This window comes from Spermophilus citellus, assembly GCF_964194105.1.
Source record: "Spermophilus citellus genome assembly, chromosome: 2".
NCBI classification, from domain to species: Eukaryota; Metazoa; Chordata; class Mammalia; order Rodentia; family Sciuridae; genus Spermophilus; species Spermophilus citellus.
In genome coordinates, this window is record NC_138183.1 from 161544394 (window position 1) to 161563863 (window position 19470).

The 19470-nt window shown below is 34.0% G+C and overlaps 1 protein-coding gene across 1 annotated transcript in view; it reads right to left on the reverse strand.

The window, feature by feature from the left end:
• The window catches only part of DDX10 (DEAD-box helicase 10), a 298208-nt gene that overhangs the window by 199380 nt on the left and 79358 nt on the right, over positions 1-19470 (reverse strand). Inside the window, exons 12-13 of the mRNA XM_081261964.1 lie at positions 18409-18497; positions 15365-15851 (exon numbers count right to left, since the gene is read on the reverse strand). Coding sequence (XP_081118090.1) covers positions 15365-15851; positions 18409-18497 — 576 coding nt within the window. The remainder of the gene's footprint in view (positions 1-15364; positions 15852-18408; positions 18498-19470) is intronic.

Here is a 19470-nt window from a genome sequence, read left to right on the forward strand (position 1 = left end):
TAATATTCTAAAATATCAATGAGCCAAGGTGGTTAAGAAGCCAAGGTATCAAAAAAAGTGACAAATACTATGTTCCTACAATGCTCAACCTGAAAATATTGACAATAAATCTTCTCTCCATGTTTTTTAAACTTATCGTTATCGCCTTCAGATACCCTCTAGAAATGGGAAATTGGTGATCATGTTAAAACAACTCTAGACCATGCCAAAAGTAGGTCTCACTAATTATGGATCACTGTATTCTGGACAATTCATAGTTATTTACAGCTGGTAGAAATCAAGTAAGGAGTTATAACTTAAAGGATGTAAGGGTTTTTTTTGGAAGTAGTAAAAACATTTTTTAAATTGATAGTATACTCAATTGGTCAGCCTGACCACTAAGAACTTGTGATTTATACACTTTAATTGTGTGAATTGTATGATGCACAAATTATATCTCAATAAAGCTATTACCCAAATGGAAGACATGCTAAAAGAAAAAGGACTGGTCCACTGAGAAAGGAATGTGATAATACAATTTCAGACCTAGGTAAACCTATATCAGATCTTCAAGACCTAGAAAAGTTGAGTATCTGAATAATTTACTTTCTTCTTGCCAAGAGAAATCTGAACTATAAATACTAATATTTAATAAGACTATTCAGAGAATTACAAATAGGAGAACACTCTATGTTAAAAATCATACCTTTAACATGATGCATAGCATCAAGTAAATGAAAGTTGATGCAATCGGATTTATATCTAAGCTGCACCAAGTGGTAACAGTAGTAAAATTGGATAACATAAAAATATAAATAAAATAGAAATTATTCTTCACTTGCTTCATTACCCTTTATCATGTCCTACAGAGCTCTTCTATTCTTCCATATCTAATTGGTGAAAACATACTCTGTGCTCTGCGTTGTCCCTCTTTCTCCACAGGCCAAATCCAATACAACTTTCAAAATTTATCCAATTTCACATATTCCAGAAAGATCTTCCAGAGCATTCTAGCTTCAAAATATTTTATTACCACAGATAAGAAGCTCACACTATATTTCTTGCCCTGTCTCACTATGTAAATTTACTGAAGAATGACAAGTCTAATTTTTTCATACTTGGGAACATAGTATCACATCCATAACCCATGAATTTTAAAAAGCAATTAATTATGACAGGGTCATGGGTGGCAGAGGGTATTTAAGGTCAACCAACATAATCCCAAAGGCTCAAGCTAATCTACTGAGACAAAAGGCACAATAATTGTAATTTCTCCCTGAGTAGAATTTTGGGTCCTGTTGCTGAGCACTTTTTTTTAACTGAAAGCAGAAATAATTAATTAATAATGGAAATGAATATTTAAAAAACATATCTGAATTTTTTAAGAAGCTCATGAGTCATTTTTTTTTTTCCTTTATACTACGGATATACTATCGGTGTTTTTTACAAATACCTCAACAGCATATGAAAGAAGCTAGCATTTTAAGCAGTCCAGCAGGGTCTTTCAATCTGAGAAAACCAGAGACATAGATAGCCTAATTAAATAATCATTTCTTGGCACCTGCTAAAGCTCTACATTTCACAAATTCATGTGACTCATTATGCAGACACCACTGGAAAAATGCTTCCCAACTGTGACAAGACTACTCTTTCCCTCAATTTCCAATGAGAGAAATTCCTAGAAAAGTACACAAAGTCATTCATTGTAATTATATTAATGGAAATGAATATTTAAAAAGCAGATCTGAATTTTAAGAAGCTTATGATCATTTTTTTCCTTTATACTACTAGATACACTTCTGGCAAAAATATATAAACCTAACACAGATGTAAAAACATCAGCCTGCCAAAACAATTCTACTTTTATTTCTGGTTAAAAATACCTAGATAATTTTGATTGTTAAACTTAGGAAACGTTTCAAAGTGACAGCACAAGTATTACCTAGCACTTTTTGATTGCTTCTCTGAGCTTCTGAATGATAGGGATCACAGGACTCTAGTAGCACTGCATGTTTTGGAGCACTTATGCTAGCGCTTGTTAAGAAACAAGCAGCCTGCCTCCATTTGCCTTGACCAAGGTTAAATCTCCAGCTCAAGTAGTAAACACTGTAGGAAAGAGTCTTGCGCCAAGTCTTCTGGCAATGGTAATTTATACATATACTCTTTACTTTAATCCTATTCAAGATTATACACACATTTATGCCGCAAACCAACTATTGACAGAACATTAAGATTTAACATCTTTTTGTGAATTCACTTTAAAATACAATTATAATTCAATAGGAGAAGTTACTTTTTCTACTAAAACTTCTCAAACATCTTTAAATGTTAAGTAACCAAATTTCACTTAATTTTTGTTTTGAGAATACAGAAAACCAGGTTAAAAAAAAAAACAGGTACTAGAAATCAAAGCAATCTCTATGAAAAGGAAGGGATGATAGATTAATTTAAGTTTAGGAATGATTTCACCCAAGATATGTACTCTGGAGCTCAACACAGCAGCACACACCTATAGTCACAGCTACTCAGGAGGTTGAAGCAACAGCAGGATAGCAAATTTGTGGCCAATCTAGGTAACGTGAAAAAGTTCTGTCTCAAAAGAAAATGTAAAAAGTGTGGGGGATGTAGCACAGTGGTATCTCACTTACCTAGCCTGAATGAGGTACTGGGTGTGCTCTTCAGTAACACACAAACACATACATCATGCTCTAATACAGGATAGAGTCCTGTACAGATTAACCTGATTAGTCAACAAGTGTTTACTGAACCTTCATGTCTCCAGTCTATTTTTCAATCAGAGAGTATAGTCTCAAATCTGTCTAATGAATTGGAATAAAAAGATATCAACCAGATTTGAATTAAAAGGTTCTTATCCACTTATTTATTCATTCACTCATTTAACAAACAGGTACTCAGAACCTGCAATACAAACAGGCAACCCTGACAGTAAAACACCAAAATTATTAAAACCCATTCCCTACATTCATAAAGGCATATCATATTGTAGAGGTAGAGCAATCACTGCAAACTTGAAACTTATGCTGTCTGCTGTTCCACACACTGTCCAACAACATGTATAAAAATATGGCAGGCTAACTTGTGAGTCTCCAAGTAGGAAACAATCTCTAACTCTTCACAGTTCTTGAAAACTGGAAATAATTTGCTTCTCTCTCTTCAGTAAAGAAATGAGAAAAGCCAGAAAGATCTTCAATTTCTGCCAAAATACAGTAGTAGTTAATGGCAGAGGAGCAGGAAAAAGAAGGGCTAACCTAGCAGACACAAATAATCCTGAAATTATAAATCCATTACAAATCTGGATATTAGCTAAGCTGATGCTAGAAGACATGCTGCGAACTAGATGGGTGTAGGCTCTGGAAGGCTGATAGCATGTTTGGGGGCAATAAAATGACTCCTCTCTCCTTTTTTGAGGAAGGGGTAAAGACATCAAAGATTTGAGTGGGGAGTAAAGATAGACTAATAAAAAATTTACCTGCTTTTTGATTCATAAAACTCTATCAAAATGTGAGCAAGAAAAAAAAAAGTCAGTTCAGAAAGATCAAAAGATGCAAAGGAAACAAAACAATGCTGATCCAAATCACTGGAGAAAACATTATTTAGCAAGTTCTTCCTAAGAGTTTTTGGAATATACAACCATTTCCTACAAGCATTTTGAAATTAGTGTCTTCCAAAATTAGTATCACAGCAAGGAAGAAAACATTCCTCTGCTCTGTTACTTCCCATGACAAAAATGAGGTGATTTAAAAAAAAAAAAATGCAGGCAGTTGGAAGAATTATTCTTATTGTGATTACCCAACAGATGTAAGAGCACCATTTTAATTTAGAAAGCAAAGTTGGGTAAGAATTATTATATGTAGGCAGGCCTTACAGTGATTGCCATTCAAAAACTAACACACTGAGTCTAGCAATGCAACGGATGAGGAGCAAATAGACCAACAGAAAGGAACACTGCAACAAGACAGATCATCTCTCAAAATATGGGCTTCATGCTTTTATGTGCTGTAAGCAAGGCTTCAGTAAATGATTACTATCTTGTACATGCCTAATTCTTAGGAATTTTTCCATATATTCCAAGGACATTTACACTGGTTTCTGGAGCTTAATTTATGCACCATAAAAATCTCCACCATGTTGGCTTTATTAGAATTGTAATAAAATAGCACTTTGTTTTCAATCATTTATTATGCCAAATAACAACCAGCAGATTCGAAACCCAACAGTATATCAAGACCGTCTGTCACCTCTATCCTAACAGCCAGCAGGCAAGCTAAAAGAAGAAACTGAAAACAGTAACAGCCTTCTGGACAGAAAATGCCTAGAGATTAATGATCACTCGCTTAATAGACACAAATTTTTTTGTTTATGGCAAAAAAATCTTGGCTTAAAAGCTCTATGTTAGACTCAGTTTATTAAAACTAAAATAGAGATGCTTCTAATCATGATGAGTTGAGGAAGAGCTACATTGTTTACTCTGATTCTAGGAAGAAAGTGCTGTCCACAATGCTCATTTAAAGAAAAAAAAAAAAACATGCATTATCATGTGAAAGATACTGCAGATGATGCAGAAGCTCCAAGTGTTAGCTGATTTCAAAAGAAACTCTCTTACTGCATACTTCATTATATCATCAATGCACATACCAGAAGACTATGTACTAATTCTTCTTAACCTTCTTCCTTCTTTTCTGCAGGAAGAGGCAGCAGAAGAGAAGGAGGGAATGGAATCATTTAAACAGACATCTTTATCCATCTTGTGCTGCTGTAACAAAACACCTGAGACCAGGTCATTTATAATGAAAAATATGTTTCTTGTGGTTCTGGAGGTTAGTAAGTCCAGTGTCCAGGTGCTAACATTTGATGTCTGCTTAAGGCACTCTTAAAGCATCCTTGCAAGGCAAGAGGGATAAATGCTATATCCTTTCTTGGCACATGAGTGGAAGAGCAAGCTAGAGCAGAAGACAAGCTAGCAGAACAATATGAGGAAGCTGTTTTTATTTAAAAAGTTTCAATTCCTTTCATGAAGGAGAAGCCCTAATGGCGTAATCACCTTTTAAGGGCCTCACATCGTAATATGATTGCAATGATTAACACCTGAATTTTGAGAGGGACACACTCAAACCACAGCAGAGCCCAATACCCAAAGAGGTCAAGGAACCCTCACATCCCAACTGCAGTTATCACTAATTGAGGCAAATCCCAGGAATCACTGATAGCCCCCAAAGACATGGAAACGGTATACAGAAATTGCAAAGTTTTCTAAATTGACAAATAGTAGTTTTATCCATTAAATATTATTCATGATGTTACAAACATCCCATAATATTATATTCTAATATGTCCATATAAACAGAAGAGACAGACAAAAAAGAATGCACAAGGAGGTTTTTTGTTTTTGTTTTTGTTTTGTTTTGTTTTTGGGGGGGGGGGGGGTCCTGTTTGTTTTTGCCACACTGGGGATTAAAGCCAGGGCCTTATGCATGCTAGGCAGGCACTCTACCATTGAGCCATAGTCCCAACCCTTTTAAAAAATTTTGAGATGGGGTTTTGCCAAGTTATAGATGTGTGCCATCATGCCCAGCTCAGAGGAGATTTTTATCATGAAAAAATAAAACAATACTGGATAGAGAATTCCATCCATTAAAATCTTAATAATTTCATGTAATTCATGATTAATAATTCTTAATAAATTCATGCAAACACCACATGAAAAAAAATCTGTTTATAAATAGAATTAAAAATATTTTTGACAGTTAATTTCTACTATACTGCCTTGATATAAAAACTATGATTTGTCATGAACTGTTCTTAATCCATCCTATACCTTACAGTGCTTGATACAATGCTATACATGCATTTCTTTTTAGTCAACATTTGGCTGTGCTATGAACTGGACTTGTGATAACAGTACAGGGTTTTGCACTTTTCGGGTCCATGCTAGACAGTAAAAATGCTCTATCAACTAACTGTGCCATAATTTTTTAGAAAAACATCTGTTTTCTGATGTTAAACCTGAAATAAATGAAACATGTCACCTTTTCTTTCTACAATGGGTCCTCAGCTCAGAAAGAGATCTTATTTTTCAGTGGCTACCTCAGACATGGCCTGGTCATCTTTTTATTATAATTTACCAAGTGGAAATAATAATAGCTAACATCAACTATTCTCCTCCCATATACACAAACTATGCTGGCTGCTTTATATTTCTAATCATCACAATATCACTACCAAACAGACATGTTATTGACTACAGTTTACAGGGATGGAAACTCAACTCAGGAAAGTTAACACTCCTTATAGCCATGGTTTTGCTCACTCGGTTTTCTTCAATTACAACACTTGTCCCCTTTGTACTAATTCCTCTGTCAATTCCTTACTCCACAATTTCTTCAGGACATCATTTCTACTATGAGGCCAGCAGAGCTTTCAGAGCTTTAGAACATTGGTTGAATCAATTATTAATCTGCTACCTTATAAGTTTAATCTTCTATAAGCCATCAAGTACCTAGCATAGTCCCTGGTTTTCAGGAATTGCTGCAGGAAAGATAAAAAAGGAAAGGAGAAAATCAGGAAAGCAGAGGAAAGATGGAAAGACAAAAGAAAGAAAACTCTTGGCTCCTTTATCACAATATAGATTTAAAACTTAAAATAGTCTTACATGAGTATACTGACAAACAAGCTCTGAAGTTAGCTAATCTAGCTTTAATAACATTAGTGAGTTCTTACAATACTGGAGGGAAAGAAGCTACCAAAAAAGAAAATCTCGACAGAATCTAGAATCAACTCTAAGGAACAAAAAATAATCTGTATTGGCCACGTCTTAATTAAAACCAACCTATGTTTACTATTAAGGGAGCTTCAAAATGACACAGCTGAGCTAGAAATATAAAAAAGACAGCAAAGTATATCCTTAAAGATATCATTTTATATTTAAAATGAATGTCCTAAATTATTTTTAATTGTTTTAGTTATATATTCAGTCTTCTCTAACACCATTTCCCTAGAGGTCAACTTTCTAAACACCAAACAGCCCATAAAACTGGTCCAAGCAAGTCATCCCATCACAGCAGGAGGTCAACAACCTTCTCTTACTGCCTCAGTGCCTGCTCACCCCAGCTGTGATCTCTCCTGCATATCCTATTGCCCCATCACTCATGACCCCTCACCATTACTAACAAAATCTGTGTCCTTTACTGCTTTGATCCTGTCAAACAGAAAAGTATTGCTCGCACCTGGCCCTCTCCATTCGTGTCTAAGCCTAAAGACAACATACTCATTCTACATTCTGTGTGTATACACAGCAGGTACCTTAAAATTATTTTCGGTGCTGTTGATTACACAGACATTCCTCAGTTACTACATACAAACTACACACAAATGATAATAGGCAGCAGGATAGAGAAGAATGATTTGGCAAAGCAGACAGGTTTAACTATACACCTCACCCCTGTAACCTTGGAAAGGCATTTAATTCCTCTGTGAAATTTTATATCGTCATCTACCTTTTCTGTCATGATAAAAAAATGAGAACTTATCTGGGCATGGAAGCACACGCTACCACAGTCCCAATTACTCAATAAACTGATGCAGGAGGATCACATGAGCACAAGGGACCATCTTAGACAACCTAATAAGAGCCCATCTCAAAGAGAAAATAGTTAAAAATGAAAACTCATAAAGAAAGTATCTGGTATCCAGTTCAATGCCAAATAAAGAAAGTTAAAGAAGAGTTATGGTCTTAGTGATATGACTGATAGACAAATTCCATCTTTTCTGCAGTCCAAAATATTTTTACTGATTCCAATTCTCAAATTAGCTTGGCAAATTTTATCCCCTTTCCAGGGAGACAAGAAAGGGAAAAAATGACAAGATGAAGAAGACAGACAACAAGTAACAAAACGAAATCTTTTATGTGTATGGTACAGTGTATATGAAAACAATTCTAAGACAGGAGCAACAGAAACATTTGAACAAAGTCAGCAGTGTCTAAAAACAGCACTTAGAACCCCACAGAAAATACACTAATTTATTGATGTAAATCATCATTTCCCACCCAGTATATGGTTTCTATGGTCTATCTTTATCAGGTCTATTCCAAAAAAAAATAGGTAATAAAAGAAAAAAGCAGTCAGTGAGTAATGACTGTAATACAACAGTAAAGTGTAAAATGCAACAGCAAAAATCTAAAACAGAAAGCTGATTGAGATTGTGAATGCTGATTCACATTCAAAATCAACTGCTTTAAAAAACATGGTGATTGAAAGAATATTAATATAAGCCAAATAAGAATTGATTTTAAAAATTCAAAGGCAAATAAGAAATGAAACAGACAACTAGGTAAAGCGGGGGGAAAAAAGCAGCCTATACCTAGTTCAGCTGAAGAACCAATAAACTCAACTCTATTTTTTGTATACAGTACTAGGCAATGTACAGGAATACAAAATTCCTTGATCAGCATCTCAAACTCCTATCAATTGTTCCAAAATGTTCCTCATATTTGAAAAATACATCATAATATTTCAAACTTATAGTAAAAAAAAATCATGCAGCTGTCTTTTTTCCTGTTCTTTTTTCTTTAAATTTTATTGGTTCTTTTTAGTTATACATGAGAGCAGAATCCACTCTAATTAGACAAGCATGTAATATATCTTATTCTAATTCAGACCCCAGTTCCTTTTCTTCTTCCTATTCCCCTCCCCTGTTCCCTCAAGAATTTTTTAGTGTGATGTAAACATAGTCTTAGAAATCAGAATTTCACATCATTACAACTACACATTATCAACCTAAAGTACGACAAGTGCTAGGCAGGCAAAGGTCTATCATTTAGAACCAATAATTTACTTATGTCTATGCTCATAGAACATTCAACAATTCTTTTTCAGTATAAGTCAATCAGCTAAACCTTACATAGCTTCAAAGATATACTATTTTCCAATAAATATTACAAATAAATTCTACATAAGTCATAGTCAACAAAACTATCAAAGTAAATCTGCTTTTTCATTCATTAAATACTTGTGAAATTTGCACATGAGACACTGTACCAGAACCTAAACACACACTGATCAATAAGGCATTGTAAGTCAGGCAAATAAGTATTTTGTGTGACAGGAATACTTAAAAAAAATAATAATAAGTTAAAAGCCAGAAATAACTATAATATTTGAGAAAACCTTGCAAATCAACAGGGGGAAAAAAACAGTACCAGAAGTGAGGGAGAGGCACATAGAAAATGAGGTAGACACAAGCGTCAGATGGCGGTGGAGGGAGCCACTAGGAGAGAAAGGCATTAAAGCAAAGGCAGGGGGAACACATGTAGGGGAGAGGAGAGGGCAGGGCACATGTCCAGGGAGACACAGTACTGGGAAGACATGAGGTAAAGGTAGACACTTGGTAAAAAAAAAGACACAGGGAGTAGAAGAAGACATGGGGTAAAATATGTGTAAGCAATATGGAGAAATCAAAGCTGAGAAGTAATTAGTATTCATTAATATTAGGACTCAAGATGGATTCAAATAATAAGACATTTCTAATTATTCCCAAAAATAGTAAAAACATGTTCATATTCGGTGATGGTTTGAGTAAATGGACATTAAAATAAAAACTACTGGGATAATTATCAATATAACCTCTCTTTAAGAGGATGATTTGGCAAAAGATAGCAAAAAATATAAAATATACCATATTATCAGTCAGCTCATTAAAGGCAGAAAATCTACAAACTAATTTCACTTGTGACAACAAAAGTAACAATCCCTAACAAAATGCCTATTAGCAAATAAAATCTTGCAATATACAGAAAAACAAATTATGCTTAAGTGAGGTTTTTCAAAGGAAGCTAAATTGGTTCAACATAAGGGGGAGGAAAAAAAATGCACCCTATCAACAGATTAAAGACCACATGATCACCATAATAGTTGTAAAAAAGGCAAGTGAAAAAATTCCTCATCTATTTTTTTTATAAAAACATGAAAGAAGCTAGGAATAGAATGGAACTTTCCCAATCGGATAAAAGTATTTACCCAAAAAATGGAGGCTAACATCAAATGTTATGGCAAACAACTGAAAGCTTCCCCACCTATCCCATCCTGAGATCAGGAGCAACATATTGATATCTACTCTTACCACTACTATTCTTGAGAGCCTGTTCAGTGTAATAAAGAGATAAAATGAAATAAAAGGCACACAAGAAAATAAATAAAAGATGATAAGTAAAGTAAATTATGGTTGTTTGCAAATAAGGATTGTTTAATCAACTACAGAGAAAATCCCAGAGAACTTGCAAAGAAGCTACAAGAACAGGTAAGTTTAGAATAATCAGTAAACAAAAACAAATTGTATTTCTGTATACTGGCAAGAAAAATTAAAAACTGAAATTTTAAGAAGTACTACTTACAGTATTAATAATATCAAATAGCAACATATTAATCTAAAACAATGTGCATGATGATATGTGTGTGCTAAAAGACAATAAAGACAACCTAAAGGAACAAAAATATATCACATTCATTAGATTAAAAGACTTGATATCCAAGATGTTTCCTCCAAGTAGATTTATAGACTCAATGTAATCCCAATGAAGATAAAACCAGCTTTTTGTACTAATCCACTAGCTGATTCAAAAACTAATGAAAATTCAATGATCTAAAAATAAAAATAGTCCAAAGTTTTTGAAGAAAATACAGATACCAAATTGAAAAATACACTACCTAAGATTTACTATAAGGTTACTCTAATCAAGACAGGAGTTATTGGTGAAAGCACACACACAGAGAACAGAACTGAGTCCACAAAGAGACTCACACCTACACAGTCAACTGACAGTCAAGCTAATTCAATGTAAAATGCATAGTCTTTTCAATAAATTGGTAGTGGGTCAATTACACACCCATAAGTAAAAAAGTGAATCTTGACCCTTACTTAGCACCATACCCAAACATTGAGTTTAAGCAGATCCTAATCATGAATACAAATGCTAAAAAGGTCAATCTTCTACAAGAAAACATATGGGAAAACCTTCATGGCCTTGGATTAACCACACACTTATCAGATATGACACAATCGTAAACTATAAAAGTAATAAATACTTCAAAAATTTGCTGCTTTTACAAGACACTTAAGTGAAAGATGCCATAGACGGGAGAAAATATTAGCAAAATACATCTCATAATGTAAGTTCAGAATACAGAAAGAACTCTTAGAAGTCAAGAATACAAAAAAACACAATTTTTAAAAGCTGAAAGACATTTCACAAAACAAAAAAGATATTTCTATGGCAAATAAACACATGAAAAGAGGCTTACCGCTAAGTTATTAGAGAAATGAAAATTAAAACTATAACAACATTCAGCTACATACCTAGCAGGAATGGCTACAAAGACTGACAATACCAGGCACAGGTGAACTGAAGAATCAGAACTCCCATACACTGATAGCAGAAACACAAACTGAAAGAGCCCATTCGAAAAGCAACTAAGGAGCTTCTCAAAATTCAATATATCAATTACCTAGGATCCCAGTGAACCCACTGTTATATATAAACTCCAGAGAAATAAAAAAAGTTATCTTCACAATAACTTACATGTGAATATTTGTAGTTGTTTTTGCCATGATCACCAAAAATGGGAAATAATCAATTTATTAAAAATAAGAAAGAAAACTAGATGTATCCAAACAATGAAACTGAATCAGCAATTAAAGGAACAGACTACTGATATATCCAATAACCACATATTAAACAACAGGTGGCAGGTGCAAAAGGCATAAGGTTATACATATTGTATGATTCTATCCATGTAATTCTAAAAAATTCAACACTATAGGGTCAGAAATCAGATCAGGGGATGAAGGTGGAGTGAAGTTACTGACTGAAAAGGGGATAAGGGAAGGACCTGTACAATGAAAATATAGAACACTAAAGAAAGAAATTGAGAAAGACCTTAGATGATGAAAAGACTTCCCATCTTCTTAGATACGCCAAATCAATAGTCAAAATGGCTCTACTACCAAAAGCACTATACAGATTCAATGCAATACCAATCAAAGTTCCAATGATATTCTTCATAGAAATATAAAAAGTAGTCATAAAATTCATTTACAAAAATAAGAGGCCCAGGATAGCCTAAGTAATCCTTAGCAAGAAAAGCAAAGCAGGAAGCATCACAATACCAGAATTTAAATTATATTACAGAGATAGAGGAAAAAAACAGCATGCTATTGGCATCAAGACAGGCATAAAGACCAATGGAATAGAAGACACAGAGGCAAAGCTACATAAATATAGTTATCTCATATTTGACAAAGATGCCAAAAGCATACTTAGGAGAAAAGACAGTCTTTTTTTAACAAATGGTGCTGAGAAAATTGGAAATCCATATATAGTAGAATGAAATTTAACCCCTATCTTTCACCCTGCACAAAACTCAATTCAAAGTGGATCAAATACCACTTTTTTAGACTAGATGAAAATGTAGGCCCAATACTCCAACATATAAGCTCAGGAACCAACTTCCTCAACAAGACTCTCAGAGCATAAGGAATAAAATCAAGAATCAATAAATGGAATGGCATCAAACTAAAAGGCTTCATCATAACAAAGGAAACAATCAAGAATGTGGAGAGAGAGCCTACAGAATGGGAGAAAATCTTTGCCATCTGTTCCTAATATAGGGCATTAATATCCAGTATATACAAAGAACTCAAAAAACACCAAAAAACAACCCAATAAATAAAGGGCAAAAGAACTAAATAGGCACTTCTCAAAAGAAGAAATACGGTCAATAAATATATAAAAAATGTTCAACATCTCTAGCAATTAGAGAAATTCAAATTAGAACTACACTGAGATTTCATCTCACTCCAGTCAGCATGACAATTATCAATAATACAAGTAGCAATAAATTTTGGAAGGGATATAGGGGGGAAGAATACATTCATACATTGCTGGTGGGATTGCAAACTGATACAACCCCTCTGAAAAGTAATATGGAGATTCCTCAAAAAAACTAGGAATGAAATGACCATTTGGCCCAGCTATCCCACTCCTTAGTACACATCCAAAGAATTTAAAATCAATAAATATATTACAGTGACTCTGTCACATCAATGTTTATAGCAGCACAATTCACGATAGCTAAGCTATGGAGCTAACATAGGTAACCTTCAACAGATAAATGGATAAAGAATGTGTGTGTGTGTGTGTGTGTATGTGTGTATGTGTGTGTGTGTGTGTGTGTGTGTGTGTGTGTACACATGAGAATACTATTATTCAGCCATACAGAAAAATTATTTTATGACATTTGCTGGTAAATCGATGGATCTGGAGTCTATGATGTTAAGTGAAATAAGCCAACCCCAAAAAACCAAAGGTCAAATGTTTTTTCTGATTTGTGGAAGCTAAACCAGAATAAGGGGTGGAATAGAGAATAGAAGTTCAGTGGAGAACCCAAAGGGGAATGAAGGGATTGTGGTGGGGGAGATGTGTTGAAGAGAAGAAAGACAATGGAATGAACCTGGGATAAATTTCCTATATACATATATGAATGTACCACAGTGAATTCACCATCGTGTACATCCACAAGAAATCAATTTTAAAAAAAAAATAACTATGGGTAAATGGCAAAAAAAAATTGGTAAAGGGAAGGGAGCAGGGGGTAGGGGAAAGAAAGGGATAGGAAAGTACTGGGGACTGAATTAGAACAAGATATAACCTATGATTTTATAATTACATCAAAATAGATTCTACTGTCACATATAGCTAAAAAGAACCAATTTTTTTAAGTGATAGGAGTGTTCTACTCTTCATTGTGGTAGTGTTTACACAACTTACACTTCAAAACTCAAATTATATATTTAAAAAGTTAAATTTTACCCCACATCAGTTACCTAAATTAACTTTTTTAGAAAGTTAAACGTTTTTTGCTGTATGCATTTAATGCCAGATGAACTATAAATACTTGAACACGCACCCTACTTATAATATGAATAATCACATGCCATTACAAAATTTTGTCATTCCTTCATAATCTTACCTCTAGCTTATTCCCTTAACAGTTTTTAAAAAGGCATAAAAACAATTTTAATGTACTGAGAGCAAAAAGTTAGACTGTTTCGTTTCACTTATTTGAAATGAGACTTAACTGCAGATTTAAAGTGATTTAACTTAAGTAGAATAAGACAGTACATGATTATGCAACAGGTTTTATTCGCCTCACCTATATGAGATGACAGTTCCAACTTCATAGTATATTTCAAGTACTAAATGATGCCAACTTTTAGAAAACGCTTCATTCATAAGACACTATGTGCTCAATAAACATGTCTACTTTTTTCTTTTTTTTTTTTTTTTGGCGGGGGGGATAAATATCTGGGATTCAACTCAGAGGCACTCAACCACTGAGCCACATCCCCAGCCCTTTTTTTGTATTTTTATTTAGAGACAGGGTCTCACTGAGTTGCCTAGCACCTTGCCATTGCTGAGGCTGGTTTTGAAACCACAATCCTCCTGCCTCAGCCTCCTGGGCCACTGGGATTACAGTGCTTATTTTTTTAATTACTTTAAAAAACACCTTTCTAAATCTAATGGTCCAAATTCTATGTATTTCCTGCTATGAATCTTCGCATTTTATTAAACATTACATAAACACTAGGAGTCTGGTTCCATTTTTCATTCAATTCTCTTTCAACAGTTGATCAAGAATAAAGGGATACAAAGCAAGAATGGGAGGAAGGAGGAGAAAGAAGAAACATTACTGAGAACCTATAAGTATCACAGGGCAACAGATTATCTGGGATGAATCAATCTCTCTCTCTCTCTCTCTCACTCACTCTCTCTCTCTCTCTCTCTGGTTCCTTCTAGTAGGTGTCAACAGAGAAACAAAGAATCTACATGAAAACTTTATAAGCTTTTATAAGGGGTCTTTAAAAAGAAGTGTTTGAGTCTACTTAAGATACTAGCTAGATTCCCAAAAGCCAATGTTTCATTACAAGTAAAGTTCATGTTCAGAAAGATTTAAATAGTAACTTCTCCTTACAACAATTTAATCAAAGTAGTATGTTAACAATCACAATGAAAGATTCTCACATCATAAACCATGAAACTCACTGCCTTCCTTCATGTCATAATCATGACTCTGACTACTTTCAAAACATAGTATCAGAAAGCCAATAAATACAATTAAAGGTGATAACCTCGTAGGATAAAATAAAAATTCTTTGGCACTTACTCTGTGTTTAAATATGGGGGGGAGGGTGCCACTGGAAAAAACAAAACTATGATTCTCTTAGTTCTTACTTTTCTTAAAATCCCAAAATGCAAAAACTAGTACACAGTAAGAAAACATAACAGAAGACTCTCAATGGAGAGTAAACTTACCTGTAACACTTTATTCTCTGAAAGATTCAACCCAAACACATTGCACCGTTTCACTGTAAGGAAATCATTATCAGGTCCATCTTCTTCCTCATCATCTCGGTCCAAGAACTGCACAGAAACTTCCTTGACCTTCTGTGTCTCCATGTTGGGATGAGATTGAGTTTCAGACCCTTTTGCTTTTCCCAGTTTCTCTTTCATTTCTTCTTCTTCTTCTTCTTCTTCTTCATCATCATCATCATCATCATCCTCTTCACTAACATCACTATTCTGTCTATTCTCTGCCCCTTGTAGTCTTTTCCCACCTTTCTGAAGGATGGACATTTTCTCATTGAAATAGGCTCTAAATTCTTCCACCTCATCATTGGTGAGAGATGGAGCCCTGGGCTCAGTTACCACATTGCCTTGACTCTTCACCAATTCTTTGGTAGATTGTTTCTGCACTTTCTGAAGAAATCTTACCCGTGGTGCCACAGCAAGACCAAGAGACCTTAAAAATGAGGGGAAAAAAGTTTAAAAATTATCTCAGTACACTGATGGTACAGGTACAGTATTATGGAAGAGTTTCTTGATTAGAAATATATTTCTAAAACTTTCCTAAAGAAAATCTTCCTCTGAAATAAAATCTAATGTACTGACACACTAGATTATCCAAAATGCAAACCAAAGTTCACTTAAAAGCTGTCTGAAAAAATTTTAGACACTGGTTTTTCTTCTAGAATAATATGGTATAAAATAAAGAGCATTACAACAAACCTAGATGGTCACAGATTAAGTACTAGACCTATCAATTTTCAATTCAACTCTCAGCCTCAGCTTCCTCATAATGTAGTATAACACCATGTGCCAGGACTATCATAGTTATTGTGAAGATCCAATTAATTAACTATATTAAAGTACATTTTATAAAAATGTGAGTTACTGAATAAACTGGCAAAGACATGCCATGAAAGGACAAAATCCAGTTCTTCAAAAGAATGAACTAGAATATCATCCCTATCCCACCTCGTGCTTCTTATCAAAACATGGTATAATCACTGCATAAAAATGAATTTTTATAAAAAGAGATTAGATAAAAATAATCTCGCTTTCTCCACCTATTATCAAGATTCCATTTAAGATCAAGTGGTTCCCAGCTGGGATCAAAGCTAACAGCTTTCATTAAGTTCCTAATAGCAGATTAGAAATAAAACCTTAGAGCAAGGTTGGCTTTAGTAAACAGCTAATGTTACAACATGGATCACTACTCTTTCCCTGTATGACATGGTGAATATCTAAAAAACACACTTTCAGAAATAGTACTGTTGAGGTTCAAATCCTGGCTCTGTCAATGACCAGTTAGTTGTATGGTATCAAGATAGTATTTAATCTCTCTAGCCCCAAGTTTTCCTATTTGTAAAATTGGGCAGGAGTTCAACCTCATAGGGTTGTTATAAAACATCAATTGACACACACAATGCAGTCAAAGTTGTGGTATACGGGCAACCACTGAGAACTTGCTATTATCATTATTACTTTCATGGAGATGAGGGGTTAGGATCATGAACTTGAATCCACCTAAGGATTTCTCTTAATATAATACATTTACATTTATGTTTTCTTGGCTACTAAAATTTTTTGAGTTCTTAAAGAGTACACATTCATATATAATTCTATCACTGAGCACAATGATCTGCACCTACTAGGCATCCAAAAAATGTATCTATAGTAAAATTTTTAAAACCTTTTTTATATCTTACATACATAGCCCTGCTTTAGGCATCCAAGACTTCTACAAGACTACACATCTTAAGGAAATTACACATCTATCCACAAAAACTAAAAACACCAAGGTAAACTGTACCAATTATTTAGGCTCACGTTTATTTTCTGACTTCTTCAATTATCACCAAAAAACAGTCTTTAACTGTAAACATGACATTTACTGGAGTCAGTTTAAACAAAACATCTCCTAAATATGGCCCTAACATGTTAAAGATTTGTGCAATTTTGGTTTGTTAAGAATCCAGCTCAGTCAGTCAGAAAACTAGGATAGCACTTCACACAGAGCACAAAAATCAGCTAATAATCCAAACCATGGGCCATGCTCAGAAATGGTGAAACCATGAATGTGTAAATAAACGTGAGCAAACAAAAACTTGTTATCCATAGCACATGGTTTTCCTTCCATTACTTAAACAGAAAGTTAGTTGCTTAACAATGCTATGCAGCAAATAAAGTGTTCTATAATAAAACTGACAAATTACCTTTTGTATTAAACTTGCAGCAGCTTGCCCAGATAAAAGTTTTTGTTACACTCAATTTAAAGGTCAAGGCACTCAAATTCCTGAAGAGCAGGCTAAACATGCAGGCCTTGACTAGAAACACATTTCATCATTATCTGGGCAAGTTTATTCTTTTATTCAAAGTATGATGAAGTTCATGGTGATTCTATAGGATTTTGTCAATGCTTTTCCCACAAGTAGGACTCCTTTAAAGAATGAACACTCCTCTTTTATAGGTGAAAAACTTTCAGTATTTTGTTGCTGTTGTTTTTATTTTTAAATCAAACTAAGCCAAACAAAACCAATCATTCCATTCACTAAACAGGGATATCTTGCCATAGTAGCTGCAAATACTTATAAGAAATACCAACTCAGAAATAATATTCAGGCAATAAGCAATATGGGGAAAAAAAATCTAACATAAGAACTAGAGAAGAGACTCACATCCAAAACATAAAATGTCTATGGTAATCTATGCCAGCATCTTAGAGGGCAAGAGAAGACTACAAATGTGAAGATTTCAAAGAGTCAGTTGCTTTCTGTCTCCTATAAAATCAAACCATAGGTATCCACCACTTTAAGGAATTTATATTTATTGGGGGAAAACTTCTTCCTGGCAACAGAAACTAATTTTCCAGAGTTGACTTAATCATTTTTCTTTGTACATCTGTAACATTCTTTTAAGGCAAAGAAGAGTGGTTTAAACTAGGACCATCAGAGAACCAGGCCAGAAATAAACTAACTTTGAAGACTGACTAGCACAGCTGCATTATGAATACTTACAGTGCATATTCAGGAATAGGTAATTTGTTCACATCGAATACTTCTTTATCCTTCATAAGGTATACTGAACGTATGTAGGAGACAAAACACTGAAAAATAAAAGTTTGAGAGAAAGAAAAAGAAAGGTTGAGAAGTACAGCAGCATAGCAATGGAAAATGAAGTTAGGCCAATAGAAGAACCACCACCACAACGGGGATAAATGTAACAGTAGTAAACACACTCACACACTCACACACACACACACACAGTCATTCACACACACACACAAAAAGAAAACCTACTTTTAGAATATTAGAAGAAAAGATTTTGCATCTGTTCAAGCAAACTAACCACAGAATATCACTTCCCCAAAAGGCTACTCCACAAATTAATACTGTTACAATAGGTAAAATGGAGAAAATAAAGGCACTGGAATAATGTAAATAGGATCCACACTAAGCTACTTATTAGTTAAGCAAATTTCTTGGTTTCTCTAAATGGCAGTTTCCTCATCAAAGAATTAAGTGTTATGACAATAAAGGGGGCATATGCATATAGAACACCTAGTATTTACTGCATTCCAAAAGATATGCTAATACATGCTTCTTATTGTTATCATCAGAAGATACATTTTGATAAAATTTTACTGTATTAAATGAAGCTTAATTAAATTATGACTGTGAAACCTTTTCCCTGTTTTACTATAATTTTATATAATTCATTATCAAGCTGGCATATTTTTCTTTCATTTGTGCAAAAATACTAAGCAAGAGTTATACACAAATCAGAAAGTAAATATGGTTCCAATACTTTACCAGTTAGTAAAACAGGTAATAATATATCTAAGCAAGTAATGTCTTTCATTTTTAAAATAATTCTTATAAAGTTTATTTAATCCTTCTTTCCATAATTTCTTCACATTTTGTTCTAGCATTACACTAATCCTTTCTACATCACTTATCTCTATAAGCATGAATAACAATGAATGGCATCAGTTCAATGTAATTTTTCTCCTACAACCATCCTACAAGAAACTATTCAAGCTGAATATCATTTTTGTTCTCTCCAGGTTATAATCAAAA